Here is a 16,632-nt window from a genome sequence, read left to right as displayed (position 1 = left end):
AGTGTTGATGAGCGGTGTTGGCCAAATCATTTGTGTGTGTGTGTGTGTGTGTGTGTGTTTGTGTGATATGGGACAATTGAGACAAGGCCAAGAGACACCCCTCAACACACCACACACACCCCGTCACAAATAATGTCGGCATGGTTGCTGTTTCCAAGGCAACTGTCCCAAGAGTATGGGTGGGGTGGGTGCAGCTGGCGTTTCTCGACTGAGTCAGGGGTATGTGTGTGTGTGTGTGTGTGTGTGTGTGTGTGGTGGAGAAAAGAATGTGTGTGTTTTTCATACTGAATAAGAGCCATTCATCATTGTGAGGTCAATATGGTGGACAAAAGATTTCCAAAAATGCTGTGTGTAATATGGTGTGTGCAGGATAAAGAAGTTGTATCAAAACCAAAAGATAGTGTTGTGGGTTGTGTGTATACATATGTATACGTGTGTGTTCGTGTGCGTGTGCGTGTGTGCCTGTGTTTACAAAGCCATTCTTAGTTCCCTCTTGCAGATCTGAATGTCATCGTCTTTGCCATAATGCCGATTTAATGCACTCTAAAGTGAGGATGCAAGCTGGATTTCAGCCTGTCTCATCCAATAGGATCCTGTGATGGAAACAGATGCTGAATGTCTCTGGTGTTTCCACTGCAGAGGTGGTTTCACATTCAATTAAGTTGAGCTGTTCCCTTTATATTGAATTAAGCAAGGTCATGTCGTTCTTGTGCCACACAGACTGTAATTCAGATAGATAATGTACCCCGTGAAGAAGGTGTCAGAAAATCTCTCGTCTTCGAATGGGCTTGGAATTTAAATAGTTTAAATGGACATTGCCTTGCTCTTTTTTTGTTGAGTCAAGTTAGAATAAATGATTTTGTCTCTTTTTGCATTTCAACATATTGTTTAGAAATAAGTAAAGCGTAGGCTGAGGGGGAAAAAAAGGGTGCCGACATCTTTAGCAAACAAACAAACCTTGAACAAAACAAACAGAAATGTATTGATTCTGTTAAATTAATTGTGCTGCACCCGCTGGAATTATTGAAGCCAAAATCAGCGTGATGCAAAACGTACACCTCTCTGAGCGTTTCTTGAATTATTAACAAAGTACCCGGTGGCTAATAAGCCTTTCGGCTCTTTTCCATTGTCATGCCTTCCTCTCTCTTTTCTCTCATTTCCTTTCTGCTCTTCCATCTCTTGTTTTCTCCTGACTGTCAGCATGTTGTGGTTCCTCTCATTGTCTCCAGCATCAGTCTTTCTTTCTTCCTCCTTTTCTTCCTCTTCATTCTAATTTGACAGCCTTCTTTACTGCTTCCCTGAGTATCATTTTTTTCTGCCTCCCTCTCCGACGTTTTTCCTACTCCTCTCTTCTCTCACAGATGCTCTATCTTCCCAGCTCTTTCCCTCACCCGTCATCCACCCAATCATCATTTCTCACCCTGTCTTCATATCCCTTTTCCTCTCACTTCAGCTTCTTTTTTCATCTGCCTCTCTCACCCCTCTCCTCCTCCTCCACCTACTCAAGCCACCCATCTATCCATCATTTCTCACTCTGTTATTACACTACATTTTTCCCACACACTTTTGGCTTCCCCTTCATCCTCCTTTCTCACTTGGTTCCACTTCTTCTTCAATCCATCCATATGTCCATCATTCCCCCCAGCCCTGTCATTGCAACGTGGTTCTTACAGGAGCTTCTCTTTTCTATCGTCATCGAGCTTTCCTGCCCAATCCCAACCTGGCTTTTTCTATTCTTTTTCCCCCTGCTCATCCTTATCATCAGACATCAATATTTATTAATTTCTTGCATCAACTTTTCTTTCACTCGGCTTTCTCCTTTTGCTCTCCTCCTCCCCCTCCTCTTCCCCTTTCTCCTCATCTGTCTGTCATCTTGTCATATTTTGACATTTTTCCTATTCTCATCTCGTAACTGTCTACACCCATCAGACCATTTGATTTTTTGTCGTCACTTTGCTCTCTTTCCTACCATCCTCTATTCCACCTCCTCCTCTTTTTGACTTATCCACCTTTGCTATTTTGCTGTCTCACAATTACGTTGTGGTTTATGTGCACAGTGAAAAATACAGACACAAAGGCTTCCAAATACAAATCAGCAATACAATATAATGATAGAGATTCAGCAAATTTAACTAAGTTTTCTTTGGTCCAAAAGAATGGCAGACTTGCATTATTTGGTTCTATGGGATCACGTACTAAAATACCAGCCAGAAACCTTGAACAAAAGTCACTTGAGCTCACAGCGTGTTGCTTGTTTATTGGGGAGAGTTGTGAAAACCTGTCACCCCAGCGTTTTAGACATTTTGAGGAATTTGGATCGCGTCCAAACAAATACAGATTTCAATTCCTGTAAATGTAGTTAAGTGTGATGGACTTGTCCACACTCTTTGTCTGGTGCTCATACCAGTTAAAAGTGCATGAGGAAATGGGCGAATATGAAGCCGGGAGTTTACAGCTCGGTGGCATCTTTAGTTACCAGAGCGTAATCCATATTTGTGGGACTGCGTGAAGATGAAATGAGGTGAACAATCAGCCCCTGCATTGCCTGTGAGTTATAGCTTAAAATACTCTTCATCTATCATCGTATTTTATATCAAGTCTGTATTCATTTCATGGTCCTTGACAGCGGTCTTGTCTAATTTATTTCTCAGTATTTCAGATCAATCTCCAGCACCCAGTTGTATCCCACTTCTCACCACATATGCCAATTGCTCTTTTTTTCCTTTTCTACCTCTCAGTTTTCACTCCCCAACACATTTCATTCCCCCTATAAGTCTCTTTATCTTTTCATAACTCTTCTCAAACCATTTTCTTTTTTGTAACACTATACCCACATGCCAACTAAAGTGATCTGTAGCATATAAAGAACAAATACTGCAGAGTGTTGAAGGTATTCAGAGTCATTGATTCCTTTTTTTTCTAAGATCCTTTCTGCTTCAGTCAGCTGTAGTTTGGATAATCACCATGTGTTTGGAGAAGCAAGTCTGTTTGGGACAAATTAATATTTTGATGGATATCTTTGTGTTTGTTGGGTTGTAAATGTGGTGAAAAAAGTAGAGGTACCATGAGAAGAAGTTTTATTTTCGTGTTGGGTAAGCCTACAAGAGGATAGTGTTGGCTAATTACGGTGTATTTTTCATTTTATCAGCTCAGAAGAAGTTGAACAGGTTTTAACTTGATCAGATTACATTGAGATCTGACGGAGACAGCTGCATCCAGAGCCAAGTCCGTACAAACACAAAGCTACATTAGTTAGCTTTATATTGGAGTTTTACATTTCCTATTGATCCTTACAGAAACTGATTGACACTGGAAAATCTGTGAATTTCTGATACACACTATACTTAGCTAGCTAGAGCTGCCAGGTTTAATGAATGATTCTCAGTAAAGGTGCCCATGCTGAAAGATAGCACTGCCATGCCCGTGATAATGTAAGGAATATTGACCGGATTATTCTGTATGCTCTTTGTGTCGGTACAGATTTAGCTACTTGAGGAAACATGCCGTGTGTTTGAGAGGCGTAATCCATCACTGCAAAAGGAAGAAGTGAAGCAACGCTTTAACGATACAAAACCATACACAATCTTGCTTTTAATGACAGCAAGCTGAGTTAGCTGCCACAGTGAACGATGATTAATCATTAATAACTCCTTTAAATCTTCCCTTAAGTGTACCAATATTGTGTGCTAAAGCTACACTGAGCAATAATTTATGTTAATTACAAGCTGTATTTTATTATACAATTTCTCTTTAGGGTCTGGTTGGAAAATGCACTCCTCTGCCTCTTGCGCCTTTGGTATCATTTGGTATAAAGCATTGCAGAGTGGCCAGCTCGCTAGACAAGACTATGCTGTGTGCATTTTACTAACACGGTCCCAACTTTCTGAGTTTTGAAGTTCAAACTGTGTTTCATAAGCTTTTTCTGCCTCTCACTGCTATTTAGAGCTGCCAACGTGTGAAGCCATGCCTGTTGCTGCTTTAAAGCCTATATGTTTGTGCTTTTAGTTTTGTGAGCCGACGCCAAGTCCAATCCACTGAACACTTGGCAGTTAAAATATGAACGTTAACAGAAGACAGACGGACGTGCAGAGTTCTCATAGTTCTCATAGTTTACATGGTGCGACAGTGTAATCGTTAAAAAAACATTTAAGATGCATGCGTGTTATCTGTGCTTTCAGAATCGTTAGTTATCATCAAATCTGTCTGGAGATGTAGTTCAGGTACAGTGTTTCTGTGTGTAAGTGTGCCTGTCTGTGTTTGTTTATAAAAGATACATTTCTTCCAAGTTTCTTTTGTTTGACCCGAGGTGTACAGTGTGATGACATTAATGACGCTACAAGATAAACAACTGACAAATGTGTCTGTGTGTGCAAGGGATGGATACTGCAGGTGTGGAAAGTGTGTCTTTGACCAACATGTCACTTTATCTGATTGTTTGTCTGCTGAAAAACTCCATCTGTACTTACAAAAACCGAAATTTGCATCGGGTGTTGTGTGTATTTTAAATTTGTATCTTTATGTGTTCATTGTTGTTCTTTATACCCGTGCCTGTGTGTAAACCAAATGTCCCATTAGTAACATTAAAAACTTGACTCTACTCCCCCCCAAGAGTGGAGCCAAAGGCAAGAGTCGATAAGCTTACTTTTACATAGCATAATGAATAAAGAAGCAGCTAGCCTGGCTCTCATTACTCACAGTAACTCACTTGTTATTTAAACATTCCGGTTTGTGTACGGATTAAAACCAACAAGATAGATTGTTTCATGAGCTTTGGAGGTGCCCGAAGGTGTTTTTTTGTAGAAAGCCAGGTTAGCTGTTTCGTCTGGTTCCTATCTTTATGCTAAACTAAGCTGACTTGAGCTCCATAATGCACAGGTGTAATCCAGCTTCTAATCGTACTCTCTGCAAGAAAGTGTATTACATGTAAATTTTTGCCAGGTTCCCTTGCACATTTTCAAAAGTTGCGAGCCCATTGCTGCTAGATGTAATCCTTCATTTTGTCTTCCTCTCCTCTGCCAGAGCTGATCCAGAATGGCCGCCTGCTGACACTGCCCCTGGTGGCTGGAGACCTGCACTCCCTGCAGCCTGACGAAGACAGGAGGCGTCTGTATGTGGCCATGAAAGATAATCTGCTGTCTACCAGTCTGGACGACATAACTCAGAACCCACGCAAGGTTAGAACCGGAAGACACACACACACACACACACACACAGACACACACACACACATACACACAAAACCTAATTTGTGCAAACTTAATTTTGACCTCATCACCATGTATTGTTTAGTGTATCCACTTATGTTTGGAAATATGTCATAGGCCTAATAAGCCTGTGTTAGTTGTAGAACTTAAAGGGGCCCTTTGGAGTTTCCAGTATGTACTATATTTACTGTAATAAATCCAAAATGAGTCTAATGTATCATCAGATATTAAGGAAACATGCTAAGTAGAAAGACTATCTTTCATAACAACAATGCTAATGCCTGTATTTTCTCCTTTTTGAAACTTCGGTTCCGGGACCAAATTTCTGTTTGTGTTTTGGCCTGTGTGTTGTCACCAACTGCCCAGTTTGACGGCCAGGCCTTGTTGCCAGTTATACTGTACATACTGTATACCTGTAAATACGTAAACCCAGTGCGCTACAGCCGTAACATTAATAGGCCACAGCCATGAAAGCAGCATACAAACCGACAGGATCAACGGAGATGCATTCTACCCGACCTAAAAAACAGCATGTTTGTAACAGTTGCGTGACCAGAGAAGTAACAAACCCATGGTAAATATTGGAGATAAATTTGAAAGATGGAGGCAGCTTAGAGTCCAAAAGGATTGGCTAATTTCCTCCTGAACACTTTAACATTAGCTTTACACACGTTGAATTATATAGAGTACCTGAGTTGGTTTCTTGCTAAAACAATTGAAACTAACGGACACGTCGAGTGCATTTCCTTTGTGATAAAACATATGCAAAGCCGATTTTTAAGTATTTTAAATCCAGCTTAGTTTACATCCATGTTTAATAGCTTGCAGTCTTATTCTCTGCTTTTTCATCAGTGGAATAGTGCGACACCATTAGTAGGACAGTGCAACGTGTCATCTGTGCAAGTGTGCGTGTGCATTGTGCGTGTGCCAGAGGCAAACAAAATGGAGACCTACTCATTGAAAAACAACTCCATAGCACTACTAGAGGTCTATGTAGATATGACATGTACTATAAACTACTATTTGGACAGCCTCAATAAAGAGAAAACCCCTTTCTTGCCTTTTTTTTGTAACTTTCCAAATGGACAAACAGATAGCAAGATAATGGGTTACAGTTAGGCCACAAATTATTTTCTGCACATTTTGCACATTCCTACCTCCACCACTGTCCACGTTCACTGCCAAAAAGCAGAACTCTTGATGGTGCTGGATAGCTATTATGCTTTTTTAGCCCATTTTATTTTATTTATTGTTTTCTTATACCAGTGAGTGTCATGCTTTTGTGCAATTTCTGATGTAGTTGAATTATTAAGTTATTTTTAAGTGTATATCAACATTTTAAATACCAGGATTTTTGCATAACATGGATAATAGGAAACTTACAGATATGAATCTTAAACCTTGACGTAGACTGCTCTGCGCTGCCCTGTCTTTATTCCGCTGGTCAAGGTACTGTCCTAACACATGTCTCTAATGCTAATGGGACTGTGGGATGCTTCACGGATCTAACATCAGTGCTATTCTTACTCAAAGAAGCCCAAAGCAAGATTCTTTTATGTGCACAGGAACATAGAAATCTGGGTTGAAAGCAAATCTCATTGACTATTAGATAGAAATTACAGGTTGGATAAAGAATCTGGGTTTTCTTCGGCAGCTGTCATTTTAAAATCCAGACAGACATGGTGACGGTTTGCCAACTAGTCTGCTTAAGTTCAGGGTCACAGCAAGGACAGCGACAATTTTGCCTTTTCATAACTCTGCCCTGCTGGATCAAATCAATACCCTCATCTGTCAGATGTACACGCACGCTATCAGGTAGGCAAGCAGACAAACAGGCAGCAGTCAAGCTGGCCAGCCACCCACTCAGCCATGCAGTGAGCCAACAAAAGGATAGATAGTCATAGTCAACTCATAACTCAGCTCCGTGCTGGCAGTAAAGTTATATATTTGTACATAAGGTATTTATAGTCTGTTTATACGGTTCCACCTCATGAGCAGTTTCTTCTCTTGTGATGTTAAACCACTCACAGTGCCATATTCTCCACATTTCTGTTTATTTTCTCTGCTACTGACATCCAGAGCTTCTTATCAGTGCAGCTTGAGACAAAGTAATTCCTTTTTCTTTTCTTTTCATGAGTTTAAACCTAACACATATGTGTAGTCTTACTGGCTCAGTAAAACTGGTTTTGGCACAGAGGGATGAACACGTAAACAGTTCCTGCAGTCCATCACAGAGTGCCAAACGTGACACTGTTGCCTTCAGTTGCATTTTTCTTTGATCAGGCCAAAAAAAACCAAGGCATTCCTTCTGTGTGAGTCTACAGCTGGCAACCCACATTACACAAAGGTTCACCAAGGGTTTAAGTGTGTTTGTGGCTTTCTGTTGCATATTTGTTCCTTAGTCATTCTCACTACTTGGCACACTGGTATTCCCGACCAGAAGTACAGAAATTAGTCATTTCTCAACATCAATTTTCCTTGTTTGATTGTATTTCTTTCCTGCTAGTGAATTCTATATTTTGCATAAACCCGTTATGTTCCTTTTAGTTTTTTAAACTGCCAGTCACTGAGAGGTACATTTACATTGACTGAAGTCTTACCTGGTGGGAATCCTTTAGTGGTGGTCCATGTTCTTGTCAGTGTGTGGTATTTGGAGATAAGGAGGAACGTGGTCTCTAATCTAATCTGATCGTCTCGGCTCTGCACCGGGCTCCGCGGGAAGGACTACAGCAGGGAACGATTACTGGACACCCAGAAGAAATTGTTTCCTGACAGCACCATCATTTGTCATTAATCACTTTTGAAGAGTTGGTGTCACATTTTATAGATTGAAGCCAATTCAGACTCATAGAGACGAAAAAAAGAAATCAGCAGCTCAAGAGTTTTTACATTCATAAATATACATTCTTTTTTTTTCACTCATCGTATCAGTTTAATCTCTGCTTCCCTGCTCTGAGGGAAGGTAGTTTAGTCATGTAGTTGCTATATGAAAAAAAATGCACTTCTTTTTCTTATTATCTTTGCCTTAATTATTTTTACATGAAAGCAGTGGAATAATGTCCATTTTGGAGTGTTTTTATTGTTATATACTGATTACGTTAAAAATAATCCGCTGGTGAAGTCATCCATTTTCGGATTAGATAATTAGTCTTTTCTTGGGTGAATTTAGGATGAAGTAATCCATTTAAAAAACAACCAAACCTAAACAGACCCAAGCAAGTAACATCCTGATTCTTAAACAACCTAGGGATTTTATTCAGACATAGTGATAAAGACAGTTTAAAAAAAATTTGGAAAAACTTTCTCACGCCTTAACTAAATACTTAAATCACTTAATGTCTTCATAACTGGCCCTGATCCTTACATTTGACAGTTTTCAGTGCTTGCTCTGCATTTCTGCATAGCAGGGGTTTTACTTACTTTTTCCTTTGTCATTCATTTTCATATTTGGCAGTGATGCACATGGCAAAAAGCCTTCATACATTCTGGAGAAAAGAAAATTTAAAGTATAATGAACTGGCCTGTGGGCTCGATGAAGATCAGAATAAGATGTGAGGCAAGTATGTTGGCTTCTGTGTGGGCAAACTGTCTAACCAAAACAAATCAGACAAAAGTTTTGTCTTTTAGATAGCCTACTGTTCTTTTAACAAACTAGGCACACAGTCTGATTCTTGTTGTCCTGTCGTATCCTATAAACCCTTAACGTACACCAGACAAACTAGAACCTGGTTGCAAAACGAAAAACAAATCTGTCATGACAGAAAACCAAGTTACATGAGCGGAAAACTAGTTTGGGCCGTTAGATTTCCGTTTGGTTCTCTCACACATGTTTAACTAGGATTAAATACCATTCTGACCATGGAGTCTTCAATACCGCCACACTCAGCATAGTTTACTGCTGTAACAAAACAATTGGCACAACTGGAAGTGGTGTAATCAAACAAATAATTATATTTAAAACAAATCTTTATGAATGACAAAATGATTATTGTTTACAATAACAGGAAATTTACCCAGAGGCGTGCTAATTCACACAACTAGAAAAATAAACTTTTCTCGTAACTATTGACAACACTTACTGCGCACATGTGCCTACCTAAATACACGGTAATGGCAGTTAAAGGTGCTCTAAGCGATGTCACACGCGTTTTAGGCTCGAACATTTGTTGTCACATACAGCGAACAACTCCCCCCCATCCGCGAGCTGCCTGGCCCCAGAACACGCTGTAAAAAAAAACGTGGTCTCTGCAGACAGCCCAGGGTCTACTAACAGCAACAAAAACAAACTGTGCCCACCTGCACCACGAAGCATACACAAACAGTGTTCCAGCGTTCCAACCAATAACCAGCAGGAAGGATTTAGTGGTGGGGGGTTAGTGCGGGGAAGCACAGAAGAGGGGACGGGATGAGGAGGAGGGAGGGGCAAGCTAGTCTTGTTTTGTTTGAAAATACTTTGAACGTCAACAAAAAGTAACATAATCCAGCATCCCTTAGAGCATCTTTAAATGGTAGATTAATTTGTCATGTTGCCACCATCACTGCTGCTTTGACAGCTCGGCTCATCATCAGGACTCCGCGGTGCTGCCAGTTGGTTTTTCTTTTTTCTTTTTTTCCTGAAGCTACCTCACAAGGGGTATTACAATCTCCCTCTCTTCCTTCTGCCTTTTTTCATGTAGATTAGTCATGTTTTCCTGCCTCTCCCTGCCTCCCTTCCTTGTCAAGCACCTGTCAATGCCAAAAGCCTTTTATCTGGGATTTAGAGTGAGTAATAGAAGCTGTTTTTAAAATCTTTTTCTCTTCCTTGTTGTTTTCTTTATGTCGCTCGCTCTCTGTAGCTGTACTGGCCAGCTAGTCCAGACCGTGTCCAAGAATGTCTCATGGCTGGGAAGGATCCAGAGGTGATTACACACACACACACACACACACACACAAAGACTGAATGCAGGTGATTGGTTTTAAAGTCACACAGGGAAGAAAAATTAATTTACACAGAATTCTACACAGATATGGATCAGTGGCCTACAAGTCAGGTCATATCAGGTTTAACATCCTTTCTTCACTGCCTGCTGCAATGTTCTGCAGCAATAAAGCAAGACAGTTGCATGATAGATTACAATCTAGTGCGGAAGTTAAGTTGAATGGATCTGATTCATTTAGGAACAATGAACAAACAACAGCTCCGATGCTGCCAAGGATATCAAGATGCAGGTTAGTTAGATTACACAATTTAGCTAACCTGCAAAATGGACAGACAGAGAAGAAAGGAAAAACAGGTGATGCTCATCAAGCAAACATCTTACTTTCAAGTTCAGTGTAGTCAGAGCCCTTCATGTCTTTTGTGTGTAAATACTCCGACAGTTTGGGCAAAGTTTAATTTGTATTTTTAACATGCACAACAGATCCAAATGACAAACATAAAGTTTATGTTTTTGATGATGTTATTTCAATACAATTAAGCTCCGTGTGTGTATGTATGTATGTGTGTGTATGTGTGTGTGTGTGTGTGTGTGTGTGTGTGTGTGTTTCTCTCTCTCTCTCTCTCTCTCGCTCTCTCTCTCTGTCCAGTTGGAGTGTGCTAACTTCTTGCGAGTTCTGCAGCCTTTTAATCAGACTCACCTGTACGTTTGTGGCACTGGAGCCTTCAACCCCCGATGTGCTTTCATAGCTACCAGTGTCTTCCAACAGGTATTGCTGCACGCACACATATACAAACAAAATATAAATGCATATACATATACTGCAACTTCAAATCTAATCAGTATTGCAGAATTTTGTAGTGGATTTAATTTTATTTTGTTAACAACATGTAACCCCCATAATCTCCATCGCATTTGATGGTTGCTGTAGCTCCTTAGTTAGCTAGCATGCAGGCTAACGTAAAGTTTTGCAGACATATCACATGAAAGAAATTTACAATTTTTTTATAATGAAGGAATGCTGTTCCTGCCACCCACTTTCCTGTGTGTGTGTTCTTACTCCCTGTCCCAGCCCCTATACACAGGCCTATCAGCATCTGAAATATCATATGTGTTGTGTCTGCCCCTATGCCCATATATATCTACCAGGGTTCATCCTGTGCCATCTGTCTATAATATATACAGTGTACCTTTTTTTATTGATTCCAGGGGCTACCGGACACTGTAGAGTTATCAGTTGACATCTTATTTCAAATTTAAGTAACTCTAGACCCCAATAGTTCTTCATTCCACACTGATTTGTTAGTAATTTCTCATGATGTAGACACATGTGGGTTATCATTTTGTCAGAAACAGGTTAATGGTTCTAAATTCCCTTTGTGTGTGTGTTTGTGTGTGTGTGTGTGTGTCTGTGTGTGTGTGTGTGTGTGTGTGTGTGTGTGTGTGTGTGTGAGAGAGAGAGAGAGGTTTAACTGAATGTGGGGTCTGAGACTGTGTTATATGTGGGTATATGCATTCCTGCATTCATATTTGTTTAAATTGTAATCCCATAAAAGGGTCTGTGAGATCAGAGAGGTTCAGACATGGTACTTAGAGGAGCTGGTGGTGCTGACTAGTTTAAGACCGGACTTCACACATTTTAAAATCCCTCCACTTAGCCTGTGAACCCTCAATTAGCCTGTGAACCCTCAATTAGCCGCTCACTCTGTGCGTATGTTTGGGAAGCTGAAAAAGCCTTTCTGCTTATTTGTGCAGTTAAATGATATTATTTATGAATCAAAGAATGAATCAAGTTTTCTGTCTAGCTGATTTTCTCCCTCTCTCTCTGAGTTACTGCTGTCTCTGTTTTCTTTGCCAGTCAGAGCACCAGACTCTCTCCTACAGCCAGACAGAGTGTGGGAAAGGGAAATGTCCCTACGATCCGTTCCAGAAAACAGCCTCCGCTGTCGTTGGTAAGTTGTCCAAACTAAATTGTAAGATGGCCTTGGCCCAACAATGGCCTCCTAAGTTCACCGTTGTACTGGGGGGACCATAATGCCACCTCCATGAGATGTCTTTAAAGTTGGCTTGGGCTGGAGACTACAAATCTTTAACAGAAAGCCTGCACTACACACTGGGGTTATGGTGTTTGCAAGACATGACAGGGGGATCTACCAAAAAGTTTCCATCTGGTTGCATGAACTATTGTGAGAATATGTTGGAATCAATTAAATAGCTAATCTTGTTGTTATTCTGTATAGATGGAGAGCTGTATGCTGGGATCACCTCAGACTTCATGAGTCGGGACTCAGCCTTCTTCCGTAGTCTCGGCAGCCGTCATGTGATCCGCACTGAGCAGTATGACTCCACCTGGCTGCAGGGTCAGTGCAAAAAAATGTCAAAGAGAATCAGAACAAAGTAAAAAACTTTTGAAAACTGATCTCTTACCTACATTTGTTGGATGCCGCAACAGAAGTCTCTGCTTATGCAACATTCCTGAGATGGCTGGTCCCAGGTCCTTTTAGAAATCAGTATAATATATATATTCATCCAGAAAACACCACATAAAATGACCTTGCAGTTAGTTAGGATGCTACGCAGGATGTTTCTTGGTTCTATTCTTTGTAAAGTGTGAGTCAGGGTGTGTTAGAACTAAAACACACTGGTACACGCTAATGGTTCAGTTTCCACTGGCTCTTTTCAGCAAAGAACAATCAAATTATCCAATAATTATATATTATCAGCAACATTTAAACTCTTTATCAAACATCTACTCTTTCAATGCATATACGTATATGCTGTTTCTGTACATCTTTTTTTTCTTTTTTTAGTAAAGTGTTTACTATGGTGTTAAGTCATTAGGTTGACATAAATCAATACACTTAACAATCATCTTTCTCTTAACTTTTTGCTTTGTGAACTGAATATTCTAAACTGAATGTCTTTTGCTCTAAATCAATATCTCTGAAACCATCTCCTGCACATCCGGTTGGTGTTTTATCAAGCTGGTGTGTCCACGTCTGCCTCCGATAACAACAAGACACATGTTGATTCTCTCTGCTGTTTGTAAACTCAGTTGTGCCTGTCTTTCTATCTCTCTTTCTCTCTCTCTCTCCAGATGCCCAGTTTGTGCAGGTAGCGCCACTGTCTGAAACTGATAACTCAGAGGATGATAAGGTCTACGTGTTCTTCACTGAGCGCGCTCAGGAGGCAGAAGGGGCTGCTGGGAAGGTGCTCTACTCCAGAGTGGCTCGTGTGTGCAAGGTATGGAGTGTGTTTATTGGAGAAAGATAGAAACTAGGTTTGTGTGTTTGTGTGCTTGTCAGAAACTGTCTGCACGTAGTGCGTACATGCTTATCAGTGCGTGTGTCTGCGCCTGCTTAGGTATATGTTTATGTAAAAAGCAGCAATGTGTGATTGGATGTTCCTGCCAGCTTGTAAAGAAATGCCTTTCGTAGGTAAATTTTTTTCAGTAAAGTTTACTGTAAAACAAAATAATTTAAGTCATAGTCATTAAAACAATTATAGTTTAGTATCTTCATAAAAAGGCTTCATATTATTTAATCTTTATTCGGATCCCCATTAGCTTTCTACAAGGTTCACATAGAATGTTCTTAAAAATACAAATAAACCAGTGCCATCTATGTTTTTGCATTCTTTGAATTTGAAGTACATTGTGTTAAGATAAGGATAAGAAAGAATGATGAGTGATGATTAGAAATATTTTACTTTATTTTGTGTGTGTAGAATGACATCGGAGGCCAGAGGAGTTTAGTCAATAAGTGGAGTACCTTCCAGAAGGCTCGTATGGTGTGTTCAGTCCCAGGAGCAGACGGCCTACAGACACACTTCGACCAGCTGCGTGAGTACAAACAGGCATCAAATGGCAAAAGCATATTACATGCACGGTAAAACTAATCACATTAGACAGGCGTCAATCAGTGGTCACATCAACAGCTGGAGCTTTGCCACTGAATGCTGCATAAAAGTGAGTTCAGATAATCAGCCAGTATGTGCGTGTTTGTGTTTATGAGCGCAATACACAAAGAGTTAGAACGTTTTGCTCAAATATTTTGAAATGAGTAGGACATTACGCAGAAAATTAAAAGTGCTCAACAACAGCTTACTGTGTGTGTGTGTGTGTGTGTGTGTGTCTGCGTGGCTCCACTGTTACCACGGTGATCAACAACCCTGACGGTCACCTTGGGTTCTTCTTCGTGCCTCAGCCTTGGTAACCACGGAAACTAGCCTCAACATTTAGTTCCTGTGGGTTTATTCATCAAGGATTCATGCCAGTGTCCTCTGGCTATATGTGTGTGTATGTGTATGGGTGTGGGTGGGTTGGGTTTGTCTCCTTAGGAGCAGGTCTATATACATATGAGTCTTTCATGTGTATTTTGAGTGAATTAGGATGTTAGCTCCTTAGCTCTTTGTCTAAACTTGTAGTTGCAGATGTCCAAGTCTGCAGCTACAGGCACGGATTTTCATTGGTGATAAACACAATACTATTAATGTATGAAGATCAATCTCCTGCCTTCAGAGTTGTGTAACATTTAAAAAGGCCTTGCACACCCATACAGGCGTCTTCAGTTGCTGAGTGCTGGGGATTAAATGAGTTCACCAAGCTTCCGGTACTAAAGTAAATATAAATAAAACTACTATCTAATTATGTATTCCTCTTTCAACTTGTAAAACAAAGTAATCAGAGGATGGTTTTACACCATTGATCTCTGGGTTAAGGGCACAGTATACTTTCACTGCACCACTGTGTTGTCAATCACCCTGATGGGACTAGAACCCACAATCCCTATTTTAGGAGGCCAGTGTCTTTTCCACACAGGGGCTTTCTTTACAATCTATTGTGTATGAAGACTTACAACTCTTCATGACCTTGTAGAGTAAAGCGTAAATGTCACTTTTGCAGCAGTGCCATGAAAGCTTTAAGAGGGAATGATTTTATCTGGGTTATTAACCCAACACGCTTCTGCTGCGCCACTCTGTTGTAAGCATCACATGGCTTCATCATTTGTTTGGTAAAGAAAACAAAAAACATTTGAGACATGCAGATAGAGAACATGGAAACGGAGGGAGGGCGTTGTGGAGACAGGACTGGGGTCTTATCTATGCTATTTTTGTAAACCTAAGATTCTCAGAGTAAACAATATGACACCTACCCACAGAATTACCATTTATGTGAACATATACAGTACATTAATACATACAGTACATCATGCACTCTTTTTCTTTCTATTAAGTCAACCCCTAATGCAGAGACACATGCAACATTTGAATGCTCACACACAAATGCAGCATTTGAGCTCATACTTGAGCCTCAGTCTATGTACACAAGACAGTTCCGACTTGTCAGGAGCATAAACATTTCTACAAGGCATGCCTGCGGTCACGTTTTACACATCTGATAAGGGTGCATACAAAGTTGTTTGTGAATACACTTCAGCAGTAGACACACACACAAAACCACAAACCCATATACAAGAGATTAACCCATCAGATCAAGAATGCTGTCAGTGTTGTGTTTACGCTACGCTCCGCCACACAGAAACACTACAAATCCCATAAACCCTTGGCAGTCTGCGGGTCCCTCATAGCAGTAGAGCATTAGATTCCACCTGGCTGTGTGTGTGTGTGTGTGTGTGTGTGTGTGTGTGTGTGTGTGTGTGTGCGTGTGCGTGTGTGTGTGAGTTATGGTTAAAATTTGCTGAACATTTTGAGAGTGCTACTTACAAATGACACAAATGTGAGTGTGTTTTTTAATGTGTGTGTCTTTGTGTAAATCTAAAAAAAGCAGCACTATTTGGATTTAGCTCTTGTCTTCACAGCAGATAGTAGCTGAACCCGAATAGTGCTGTTTTTACAAGGGAAAAGTATTCAATACCATGTGGGTCAAATCCATCCTAAAACGTTTATCTGTTCACACAATGGGTTGCACCTTCACTTCACTACATAAAGGTCCTCTGATCAAATTCTCTGAACGGCTAGAGTCTTACATGTTGATATACAGTATATTTGGGTCTTACTGTAATACTATAACCATGAGCCTTAGGCGCTGATGCTAGAAGCCAGACAGATTCCAAATGACGTTGGGCTGTCGATAGCGAAGTCAGATCAGAAAACATTGTCTGATCAATGTCTTTTTCTTACGGTAAGTTACAAACAATTAATGGTGTTATTTGATTTGGAGGACTTAATATTCCGTAATATTCACCTCTCTTTCCTCTAGTGTCTTTGTGTAGTTGTTGACTCACATATTTAAGATCTTGAACGCCCTCGCTGTTGGCTTTGTTTTGAACAGAGCATCTGGTCCATGATCACCACATGGACTGACTCATGGCGGGTTTGCTTTGACTTTATTTTTCAGTTTTTTTTTGTCTAGAGAGGTTGACTTTCATGAGGCTCACAGCAATTGTTGATGTCACTTATTGTGTGAAATTATATGTGATCGCCGTATTGAACCATTATTTAAAAAAACAACAGTATGGAAGAGAGGAAGTGGAACAGAGTGGATTGGTTCA

General features: G+C 40.4%; 1 protein-coding gene across 2 annotated transcripts in view; it reads left to right on the top strand.

The window, feature by feature from the left end:
- sema3h (sema domain, immunoglobulin domain (Ig), short basic domain, secreted, (semaphorin) 3H) overlaps window positions 1–16,632 on the top strand; it is a 54,278-nt gene that overhangs the window by 14,767 nt on the left and 22,879 nt on the right. For both annotated transcript variants that reach the window (XM_034877266.1, XM_034877265.1), the window contains exons 2-8: window positions 5,020–5,174; window positions 10,040–10,102; window positions 10,770–10,889; window positions 11,979–12,072; window positions 12,361–12,480; window positions 13,218–13,363; window positions 13,847–13,961. In XM_034877266.1, coding sequence (XP_034733157.1) covers window positions 5,020–5,174; window positions 10,040–10,102; window positions 10,770–10,889; window positions 11,979–12,072; window positions 12,361–12,480; window positions 13,218–13,363; window positions 13,847–13,961 — 813 coding nt within the window. The remainder of the gene's footprint in view (window positions 1–5,019; window positions 5,175–10,039; window positions 10,103–10,769; window positions 10,890–11,978; window positions 12,073–12,360; window positions 12,481–13,217; window positions 13,364–13,846; window positions 13,962–16,632) is intronic.

Source organism: Etheostoma cragini, chromosome 7 (assembly GCF_013103735.1).
Source record: "Etheostoma cragini isolate CJK2018 chromosome 7, CSU_Ecrag_1.0, whole genome shotgun sequence".
Lineage (NCBI taxonomy): Eukaryota > Metazoa > Chordata > Actinopteri > Perciformes > Percidae > Etheostoma > Etheostoma cragini.
This window is presented reverse-complemented; position numbering and strand designations above follow the sequence as displayed.